Below are 11,433 nucleotides of genomic sequence, written 5' to 3' on the forward strand. Positions count from 1 at the left end.
CTTTAAAATTTATTTTAAAACTATCCTGAATGGCCATAACTATTCAATACATTTTATTTTAGAATGACCAATAGGAATCCCAGATTTCAATTTGTAATTTAAAATTACCAGTGAAAATTCTTCTTATATTCAGTTATATCCTGTCAGCTTTTCTGGTAGTCAAACTATTTTTAGATGACATTCGGACAAGAAATGGTTTAATTTATTTGCCAGTGAAGTGTAGACTTTATAATCGAAAAATAAATTGTTTTAAAAGGAGACAATTATTGTCATAAATATAAAGAAACATCTCGGACAAATTACACATCAGCGTAGATGTTGGAAACAAGGAAATAAATAAAACGGAAAAGGAAATAAGTATTTACATTGTTATAAACATGTATACACATTTCACATCAAGTGGGATATCCTTTTATGTACAAAAGTATGATTCAAGCACAATTTTCTTTCGGTACAAACTATTTACATACTAACTATACGTGCATATATAATGTCAATATAAATACAGCAACATTACTTGTAATAAAAATATTCCTTGCCTTTTTCTTTTAGATGTGGTATATAGATATATAGGTAAAATAATGTTATTGCAGAAAATTGAAATCTAGCAAATCTTTACTGAATATATTTAATGTGGAGAAGAAAAAGAAACTATATTTGGGAAGTTGCATTCTCTAGCTATTACTGGTCATATTGATTGTGTCCTTACATAAAAACTGCTAGTCAACATGATTTCATACAGACATTGTCTAACTATAGTGTGTAGAGTTTAAAAATATCAGTATTTTCAAATATCATATTTGATCGTATCTTAAACTAGAAAAATCTGATACTAAAAGTCGCAAAAACAGCAAACAAGTAATAAAATAACAAAAAAACAAAAAAACAGGAAACACAATAAAAACCCAAACAATTTAAGCTTGCGTTGCGTATTCGTATTCAATCATTTTGCCTGCTTGTCCGATACTTTTAATTCAAGAAGCTAATTTGAATGGTCACTATCGTTAATAACATGTAAATATAACTGATCGCCAGTTAGTTCGGGTTCGGATTTAACATTCGTTGCTTTTGTCTCTTCTAGCTGAACTTCTACAGTAATATGGTTCGTCGGGCTTAAATAATGTTGGGATTGTTCACTGTTTGAATTGCTTGCCTCCGACACGCTCTGGCGCGGACAATTGAGAGAATTATTATCAGTTTCGCATCTATCCATTGGAATGTCGTCTGCTGCAATCGTGTCATAGTGGTCAGATTCATAGGGTTCATTGTAGACCCCGGAGTAGTTCATCTCACACGACGAACCCGCAATTCTTTGATAAAATAACAAAATATAATCATATTTATAAAAGTAGCGGTGAAATGGTCTAAACTAAAAACAGTACATGTATAGATTTTAATAACAGGACCATATTATTTGAATGCTGACATACTTTGATGTATTGTCTTTTCCCCTAAATTCTGTTTTAATATATAAATGACTAAAGACGAAAGTATACGAAGTATAAAAAGGTAATTAATTAAGGAAAAATAACTTTCAGGATGATCTTCCACCCCCACCCCACCCCGAAATGCATTTCAAATTTTATACTAAACAAAGTACTCAAAGTTCACATGAAACGTGAATATTTTTGATACTTTTGGGAAAAAATGTACCTAACCAAAAGACTTTGATTGAGTAATATTATATGCAACATCTCTCACGCTCCCCACCGGTCTCAGCACCGGTCTTACCGGTAATTAAATACACAATAAATGACAATAACACATATTGACTCTATAACTTTAGTATTCAATTTGGGTTTATATCTAGAAATATAAAAATGCGATACGTATTAGTTTGGATCAATTGTAACATGAATAGAGAGAAAAAGAGACAATTATCTCTTAATTAAAAGGTTCCAAATATGACCATAACTACTTTACTCCAAGAAGTCAAAACCACTTTAACGTAATATAAGTATTTTCATAATTGTATCAATTATAAATATCGAGATGATGCGTTGTTATAACAATCTATAACTGCCTAAACAAAAGCACAAACTGAAAATATTGCATTGAATTAATGTACCTGTTCAATCGTAACTCACAGGTGATTTCTTCCTTCGTACTGTTCTGGTTTACATTATTTCGTAATCTTGACTTTGTTTTTCTGTTTCGTCGCCATATCAAAAGTACAGCTGTAAAAATGAAATAAACGTATTTTTTTGAGACAATTTGACAAAACATCGTAACATTAGGTATGACTTCTTTCCTTTCCGGTAAGGTCAAATGAAATCTTTTTTTTTTTTAAATATTTAACAACGCCCGTACAAATACTGCATAACCAAGAACCCACTCTTTCTCCCGCATTTTGATAGATTATGAACATAGTGCCAAACTACCAAGCATTTTTATTCAATTCAACATTGATTCTAAAACATTAATACATCTCGCTTTATAGAACGCAGACTTGATTTCATGTTGTTTTATAAGCAGCGAACACATCGGTTTCAACATCTCTTACAGAAATCAATTACATACATCAAATATGCATGTGCTACATATGTACATAACTTGTATACATTTTATAAACAACAAATTAGAAAATAAAATCGAGTGATATGTCAAAATTTTGTTCACGAGAACATTTTTAAATGCAATTATCCAAGTGGTGACAGTACATGCTCAGTTACACACAAATGACAATTATGTTAGTATTTACCTCAGTGGAATTAAAAATATAACATAGCTTCATTTGAAAATTGAACACACGCGTTTTTACAAGCACAAAATAAAAAGGACATTATGCGTATGTGATTTCTTTACCCGTTGCAATGATTAAAATGAGCGCAGCACCCGCTCCAGCTGCTGACAATGTAAGAGAGGTGTTAAAAGAACTTCCGATCGCACCCAGTGGTTTTTCTGTATACTCAACATATCCTATCATCTTTTGTATGTTTCCAATGGTTACCTATAAATTGAAAAAAGAGTATAGATACGTATATGCATGTCAATAAACGTAGGGTATAGGATCAAAAATATGTTATGGTTACAAAAAGGATGACATGAAAATAAAAACAACTGACGGTGGTTTTCATGTAGTTTTAGGCTGAGAAAGATTTTGTATGATTTAGACGTTAGCACGATCATATTTGAACTATTGGCTCTCTTTTGCGTTAGTTCTAAACATTAAAAGGGCAAGGCTTTTTTCTGTGGAAAATCCTATTGAACTGGCAACGTAACAATAATTCAGTCTTTTAGGTAGTATGTTCGAAAATTGCAGTGATATTTTCTCATAACCTTGGTTATTTTAGTCTGCCAAGCTCTAAATAAGAAATAAACACAATTTACACGAAGATACATTTTCATACACATTGTGACTGGTCTATTTAAGTATATACGTTTCAATTAAATACTTGATTTATAATCTACAAAACCAAAACTGTATTAGTTGAATGAATATTCCTTACATTAACTTCCGACCGTGTTGCATCTGGTATTCCACTCCTTGGTTCGTATTTAGGGGCAATGCAAGTTATACACGTCATGTTCAGCTCCACTATGGCACATGATGCCACGCCGACTGTAACATTTATATCAAATTTTGTTGCAACATGGGTCAGCATATAACCCTGAAATCATAAGAGGATGGTTAACTTTTTTTCTATTATTGAGTCTGTCTCTGGATACTTGCAATGTAAGTTGTAGCTATATTGCCAAAAGATGTTCCATATTCTATTATAGGGTCTTACAATAACATTTAAAATTTGCAAGATTTTTAATACACTTAAAATAATAGATATGAAGACACCAGTGAGATCAATCTCATTAAAATCATATCCTAACTGTCGCTTCGTAGCGAAGAGTAACGGAGCGTAAACGATGATCTGATTTTAATGAGATTGCCAGTGACACAGAATTGAAATAAAAGTATATTCTATGTACAGATGTTAATTCATGTTGTTGATGTTTGGTATTAAGTCACACCGATACTATAATGCTCATATGGTCACTTTCCAGCTTTACTGATGGAGAAGACTCTATATGTCACCCCGGCATTTGATTTTTAGGCAAGGCAGGGCCATTAGTAAAGCCAGCGGTGTTCCGTCATCTAACTGGACAATTTCCTCACATGGAAGATTTTAAAGATCGGGGCGGAAACAAACCCACAAGCGTGGGGAGGGGACAAATGTTCCAAAGGCAAACAGCTTTAACAACATGACCATGAACACCCCATGACAATTTATAATACCAATTACTTATATATGTTTTTAAATTTCATAATACTTAACAGGTTTTGAAATTTAATTCAGCTCTTTGATATTCGAACACTAAAATATTAAACAGAATCTGGAATTAATTTTATTCTTCTAAAATAAATACGTACAGAAATATTCAGACGTCTTGTGTTTGCTTCAAATTTTACGGCATGGTCTTCGTCAGTTAGATCATTTATAATTGGATCTGGACAGTAACATATTTTAACACTTTTATTAATATTATCCAAATAAAATAAGCCCTCGACTGTAACATTTTTTGAAAATGGATCAGTTGTATTGTCAAATTTCAACAACTCTTTTCTAACACTTTCAGGTGCCTCTGGGGTTTGACAAGTGATTAGTCTTCCTGACAGTATAATGCAATCGCCAGTCTGTAAGAAAACAACATGTTGATTACTAAAACATGACATTTTTAGAACTTGAAACCTGATCTTTTAAGATAATGATATTAGAAAGAATGCACTTAAATGATAAAATCTTATCATGACTTTGGAATACACATGACACATTGACCTTTGAAGTAGGGAACTGATTCATATTCCCGACACGTTGTCACTAAGACAAACACAATCATGCATTATAATTTTTAAATCCACCCTGGAATGACAGAATTGTTGACCAGACACGAACATTAGTGTCCTCTTACAAACTAATCATATCATGACTTTTGATCTACACGTTTAATCTTGTTCGTTCAAGCGTATGACGCGTTGTCATTATGTTCAACACATTTATGCATTAGAATTTTTAAATCCATCCAGACATTACAAAATTGTTGACCGCACACAAACATCAGTGTAGTATACAAAAATTGATATTGTTAATTTTATCTACAAGTGTGACCTTGACGTATAAGTCAGTGACCTGATTCTTGCACTCTGTGCGCCGTCATTATGCCCAACTCATTTGAGCCGCGTCATGACAAAACCAACATAATGGTTTGCGACCAGCATGGATCCAGACCAGCCTGCGCATCCGCACAGTCTGATCAGGATCCATACTGTTCGCTATTAGTTTCTCTACTTGCTATAGGGTTTGTAAGCGAACAGCATGGATCCTGATCAGACTGCGCGGATGCGCAGGCTGGTCTGGATCCATATTGTTCGCAAACCATTATGTTGGTTTTGTCATGACGCGGCTCAAATAAAGAAAATAAAGTAAACATCATTGAATTTGACAATGTCCACCAATAACTATAGTTGGTTCATATTCACAAACTGTGTGCCACTGTCCTAGTATAGACGGCAAACGCTCTGAGACAAATACAGTCGCTACACTTGTAGATATCAGGAATTTAAATTGAATCCTAATCACAGAAATAGAATTGAAAAATCATTAAGATGATCATACGTCTGAAATTTTACGTTTGTTTTTCTGAATAAGATCGTCATTCAATAAAAATGAGGATCCGCCAAAAACCCAACCACTGACACACCAACTATTTATGTAATATCTAAATAAGTGCAAAATATAATAGAAAAAATCATTCTAAAAGCACTACGAAATCAACAAAGGAATGTTCCTTTACTTTGTTGATGGGCCAAATATGTCAGTGAGTATACGTTAAAACACATTACCTCAATTTCTTCTTTGTAACGTAATATTAATCTGGAACTATGAGCGTTGGTTAACTGTACCCCTTCAACTGTAATTTTAGTTCCTCCACTGAGAATGAAAAAGATGTTACACTTGAAAAAGCAAGCTCTATTTGTTGACGATATATACATATATTTCGATCAGGAACGCTAGTTACCTATCTTCAGATAAAAATGTTGAACTGCTGTTATACAATTATAAGAAACCCAATCAGAAAATCAATATATTTTCAGATAAAAAACCCCACTGATACCTATTCTAACCAAAATAAGCGTTGCTTTATTTGTAAGAAGAGTCAAAACAGCTGTTCAGACAAACCCTTAAACTGTGGACATTAAGATATTTTCATCTGAATTGAAATTACTGGGTTAATCTGATCCTTATATATCTTAGTGACTCAACATAAGGCACATTTAAAGTATTAAACACATCTGATGATGTTTCTTAAATCCGAATTTCAAGATTTTCATATCCAAATGTTAGATACTGGTTTTCAGCAAGTGCTATTAGGGTGGAAAAAGTTTTCCTCTATTTTTGTGAATATACCTTAGGAATGCTTTCTGTGGTGATAACGGATGAATAATCGGGTCGGCGATATATGTAAATGCATATTGTATGATAATTTCACTGCGATCAATCTTGACAGATACACCGTTGATTGCATGTTTTTCTTTTTTACCAACTGTACAAACGATAGTAAATTTTGTTGGTGTTCTAAAAATATAAAAAGAACATGTTTTATGAGAAGCAGGTGAATGGCATTTAAGGCAGAAAAAGAGCACTGATACACATTCAATGTGTAAAAACATTGACGAAATAATTGATTTTCCTTTTACATATTTTTTATTGACCTGTTTTCCAAAGAAGGACTTTTCTTAAAAATCTACACTGATCTCATTAATAATTGTAACTTTATCTCGAAAAGTTCTTTTAATGAAAACGTAATGTCAAAACTAACATTTTGGAAACATCAAAGAAGGTCAGTGCATTCCCAGCTGCAGTCTCGTTATGTATATTCAGTGTTGTTATATTTTGCTGGTTCTTTGGGATCATTGATCCCAGCTTATAAGTATAGAAGATTGAATTCCGTTCGAGGGATTGATACCGCTTATGTCCATGCTTGAGGCGTGTGAGATGTGACAAGTGTACACAAACCGAGTCTACAATTTTATATTAAATTGTTGTTTTCGATACCTCCAATGGATCTACCTTTACAAGATTTTTAACTTAAAAATGGTTACATACATATGGATTTTATTGTAAATTATAAAAATAGTAAATGAATGAAAAATATTTAGCCCGAATGTATCTTAGTATAATCTCCAAAGCATGACATAAAAATTGTTGCAATCCACACAATATATATACTGAACATGAAATTTAAAAAAAAATCCCCCTGTAAGTACAGATATATGTAAACACACATATAAAAATCAGGATTATATTTGATTAATATGTATAAAAGAGTATTTTATTGCATTTTTCGTGAAAGAATAATTGTTGAGGGTTTATTCAAAAGTAGAGAAATGGTAATAAAAATGCGAAAGGGTCGCCAAACGGATTCACAAATTAGTATCGGGTATGACCACTTTCAGCATAAAGGACTTTTTTGGCACCGTTGGCACATAGAACGGATCAGCGTATTGATTTCTGTTAGCGTTATGTAGTTCCATTTCTGAAATTGTTGTCTTAGCTGAATTAACGGTGGAATAGGGTGACATCTAACACGCTGGTCCAAATTATCCGAAAGGTGTTTAATGGGATTTAGATCAGAGCTTATGGCAGGCCAGTCATTATTAAATGCAATGTAATTCGCCCTGAAAATATTTACAGTATCCCTAGTTGTATGGCTTGTGGCATTATCATGTTGAAAAAGAGTGATAATGGCATTATTTTGAAACAGTGGGATAACATGCCTCGCAAGAATTTTTTTCTCGGTAGCGTTGGGCATTTAGTCGGCAAAACGTTCATTTTTTCTACGGTATACTCGAATCCTGCCATCAGCTTGATGAATGAAAAACCTCGACTCGTCAGAGAAATGATTGTTATACCATCGTTGTCAAAGCCAGCGTTGGTGTGTATGTGCCCAATTAACACGATTTTTGCGGTGACGTCGCCTCAAAACACAACAAACATATGGTCGACGTCCATGTAGCCCACCTTCGTGCAAGCGATTGCGCACAGTTTGGGCAGATATACGGCTGTTATGTACACCAGGTGTTAGCGGCAGTAACTGTGGCAGTTTTGAAGCGATTTCGCTGCTAGGAGTTCCGAATTTAGCGGTCTTAAGAACGCGTCGTCGTGCGTGGACATCCACTACGTGGCCGATCCTCTGTACACCCTGTTGTTTGATAACGTTACCTAAGGTGTCGACCAGCATTAACCATGGCAATGGCACGTTCTCGTTAACTTTTCGGAATTCTAGGTATATCAAAATAAAGAATACAGAAAAAATCCAATTGACATGAAACCCTATAAAATTACAAAGGTTTCATAAAATATACACTATCTAATGGCCTGTGCATGCACGTGAAAATCGCTTTTAGCGGGTTTCTCCTGCAAAACGAGTTAAAATCGAGTTTAAGTTTGTTTTACCTGACACATAGCCGTTCATTTGACATTTTGATTTTAATAACGCTATATCTCCGCTTAAACACAGGAAGTTTTTTTTTTTTTTGGTTCAGTATATTACCTAGTAACAATTTGTATTAGAACAAGAGCAATAAGAATAGTTTGCGTGAAAGATTTGTTCATTGATTATTAATCAAAATAAAGCAAACAATTATAACGTCTCATTAATATTAATATTTTATTACATATAAACTGTACTGTTTCTAGTGATGAACATTTCAATATATATTGTTATCGATATCATGAGCTAAAATTGCCTAACAAGTACACAAAGTGAAATCCTTATGACGGTAAATTTTATAAATCCAACATCTAGTGAAATATTTCACCATACCTTGTATTGCAGTATCAACTTTAGGCTCATAAATTTATTTTATTTGCGGATTTGAATCAAGAGAACGACGCATTTTTCTCAACAATTTAACATTATTTAAGCATGCCTTCAAACTTAAACCTACACAATGTGAGTCCTTTGTAGAAACGTTTATAAGAAAATAACCAGTTGAACCTATTTCCTGTTATTCAAACGCGTTTGAAAAAATTAACAATGCTACAATATAGATCGAGGTGATATTTACAGTATAGACTTGAGTCATAACTTAAGTCATCAAAATTATGTGAAGTGTTAAATTCTTCCGCTTCAACATTTGGTATATGATTGACGCCAGGAAATATGTTTTCAAATAATTTTCATTTACTATTTCTTTTAGAATTGTTGAGCGTTGATATGGCTCCATATTTAAATATTCATTGTGTACAGTTTATTATCTTTGTGTTGCAATAACTTTCACATTACTATATACAATTGTGCTAAACAAAATAATTATTTATTCAATAGGTTTCTGTAAATTTCTAATCAATGATGGTTTATGCAAAAACCCAGACTTTGTTTATCAGTTCATTTTGAGTTTTGCATTTGCTTTACATTTTACTTACACATTTCCTAAAGTCAGTGCCTGTTTTACTTTAGGTCCTGAGCATTTGGAACCACCAATAGTTACATGAACATTTCTATTTCCAATTCCTAGATTTTCACCAAATATAGTAACCCGTGTGCCACCTGCCTCTGGTCCGAAACTTGGTTCAATCCCTGTCGCAGTTGGAACCTTCAAAGCAGTTATATTTCACAACAGTTTATAATTATATTAATAAAATAAGAATGATTATTTTTATTATTATTATTATTATTATATTTTTAAAAGAAAGAATGCAGGATTATATCATCCACTTGCTTAAAATAAAAGATGCTCGAAGGTTGTGCTGACTTTATTCCCAGCGTTCTAAGGAGATTCGCAAAAAATATTTTAACAACTATGCATATCCGGGTTCCTTGATATGTTTTCGTTTTTCAAAGATTCTAAGATACATTAAGCCAAACGTTTGTGTTATTTGTGTACATAATATTTTCAATGAGAATTAAACATCTTTTTGTACACATTGAGATATGTTACGTGTTCTAAAGATAAGCACAGTATAAATACAAAGTGTCATTATAAAAACTAGCATTTTTTTCTAAGAAAGGACCGTATCAACTTAGTCAGTTATAAGGGGCTTAGGAAATGAAAGGCGACAAATATTAAGAAATCCAAAGCAAAAGCTACATTATGTTCAATGAGCCTAACGTATCTCTTTAATCTCTTTTTTATTTAAAAAATTAAATTGGTTAAAAAAACAAAGCCTTATGATTGGAAACATTGTGATAAGTGAAAATTCTAAAATTAAACTGTGCAGAATATTATCAAATATGTTATATCTACTCGGTAATAAAACATAACATCGGAGTTGGATATCTTTCCATTAACTGACACTGTGACGCCTCCTGATGTCTCGTTTTGGGATGATCCAGTTATGCATATTATTCTGAAAAATATACGTGTCGTATTAGCGGGAAAACATACTTTTTTCACGTTTTTAAAGGAAACATAGAGCATTTCACTGGGAATTTGTGCTAAAAGAGAGAAATTATAAAACCAAACAGGTGAATAAGATAAATAAAATAAAGCACAAATGATATATAATTATTAATCAAAACCAAATTTCAGATACAGTTAATTTACCTGTTTCGAACATTTGTTTGAAAAATACCGCTCTGGTCCTTCGAGTCATTTAAATGCGACATATCGTCATTTATTTCGCAAGGAATGTTTGCAATTTCAGCGCTTGTATTGTCCAATAGGGTTGAGCCGAGATTTAATCCATAAACGGTGATTCTTGTTCCTCCATCTACAGGACCATCCCTTGGAATAACCTTAAAAATGTACAATACAATGTATTTAGATTCATCGTTTTCTATAGAACAATAAATGGCTGTCACTTTTAATTTTATTTTACATTTAAATACTAAGAATCGAAAACGCTTTAAATGTATTTGAATTGATTTGAACTCGAAGTTATTTACTTAACTAAAAGGAAAGATTGAACTTAGATATCAACTTAAGGTGTATTTCAAAACAATAATTATTTGGGAAGTTAAACTTACTTTTGTCACAGTAGGTGCCGGACATACTGTCGATGAGCAGTTTTGATCTTTATATTCGCACTTGTTGGTGTTGGTGCACCAGTCACAATAAAATCGTGTTTTATTTAGTGCTTTACATTGACTGCAGTCTTTGGCCAATATTGTACAATTGTAAACAGTCACTAAAATATTGTATTTTTAGAATCAATCAAATTTCCTTTTTACATATACACTCATAGGTTAATGACCTACTTTATATATTCGGAACATATTTTCATTTTTATATAAATAACAATCGCCACCGCCAAGTGTGAGCCAGATTCGACGTGTTCTTACTACTAAAAATCTGGAAACAAAAGTCAAACACACCGGAGGAAGAATATTGCGGTAAAGAATACTTCTAGGAAAATATCTTGAACAAAATATTTATTGTTTTTTTTTATCTCATTTAAGCACAAGCAGATAAGCAATTACATTCTTGTCTTAGTT

General features: G+C 32.7%; 1 protein-coding gene across 1 annotated transcript; it reads right to left on the minus strand.

Annotated features, from left to right (window-relative positions):
• Window positions 1-350: 350 nt before the first annotated feature.
• Window positions 351-11,156, minus strand: LOC132732215 (plexin-2-like). Its single transcript, XM_060718605.1, has 11 exons — window positions 10,966-11,156; window positions 10,544-10,734; window positions 10,244-10,346; window positions 9,423-9,592; window positions 6,402-6,569; window positions 5,837-5,924; window positions 4,367-4,630; window positions 3,450-3,611; window positions 2,806-2,950; window positions 2,069-2,177; window positions 351-1,310 (listed from the first exon to the last, which is right to left on the minus strand). The coding sequence occupies exons 2-11, from the start codon at window positions 10,603-10,605 to the stop codon at window positions 983-985; spliced, it is 1,599 nt and encodes a 532-aa protein (XP_060574588.1). The 5' UTR covers window positions 10,606-10,734; window positions 10,966-11,156; the 3' UTR covers window positions 351-982.
• Between the last annotated feature and the right edge of the window lie 277 nt (window positions 11,157-11,433).

Source organism: Ruditapes philippinarum, unplaced genomic scaffold, assembly GCF_026571515.1.
Source record: "Ruditapes philippinarum isolate M1 unplaced genomic scaffold, ASM2657151v2 ctg5244_1_1_1_1, whole genome shotgun sequence".
Classification (NCBI taxonomy): Eukaryota; Metazoa; Mollusca; class Bivalvia; order Venerida; family Veneridae; genus Ruditapes; species Ruditapes philippinarum.

Excerpts from the sequence above, each read along its gene's own strand:
- LOC132732215 (XM_060718605.1), bottom strand. The coding sequence starts at position 10,605 with ATGTCGCATTTAAATGACTCGAAGGACCAGAGCGGTATTTTTCAAACA. Across the intron at positions 9,593-10,243 it reads ATGTTATGTTTTATTACCGA|GTTCCAACTGCGACAGGGAT; the intron begins GTAGATATAACA and ends ACTGCTTTGAAG. Across the intron at positions 5,925-6,401 it reads CCACAGAAAGCATTCCTAAG|TGGAGGAACTAAAATTACAG; the intron begins GTATATTCACAA and ends TTTCATTCTCAG.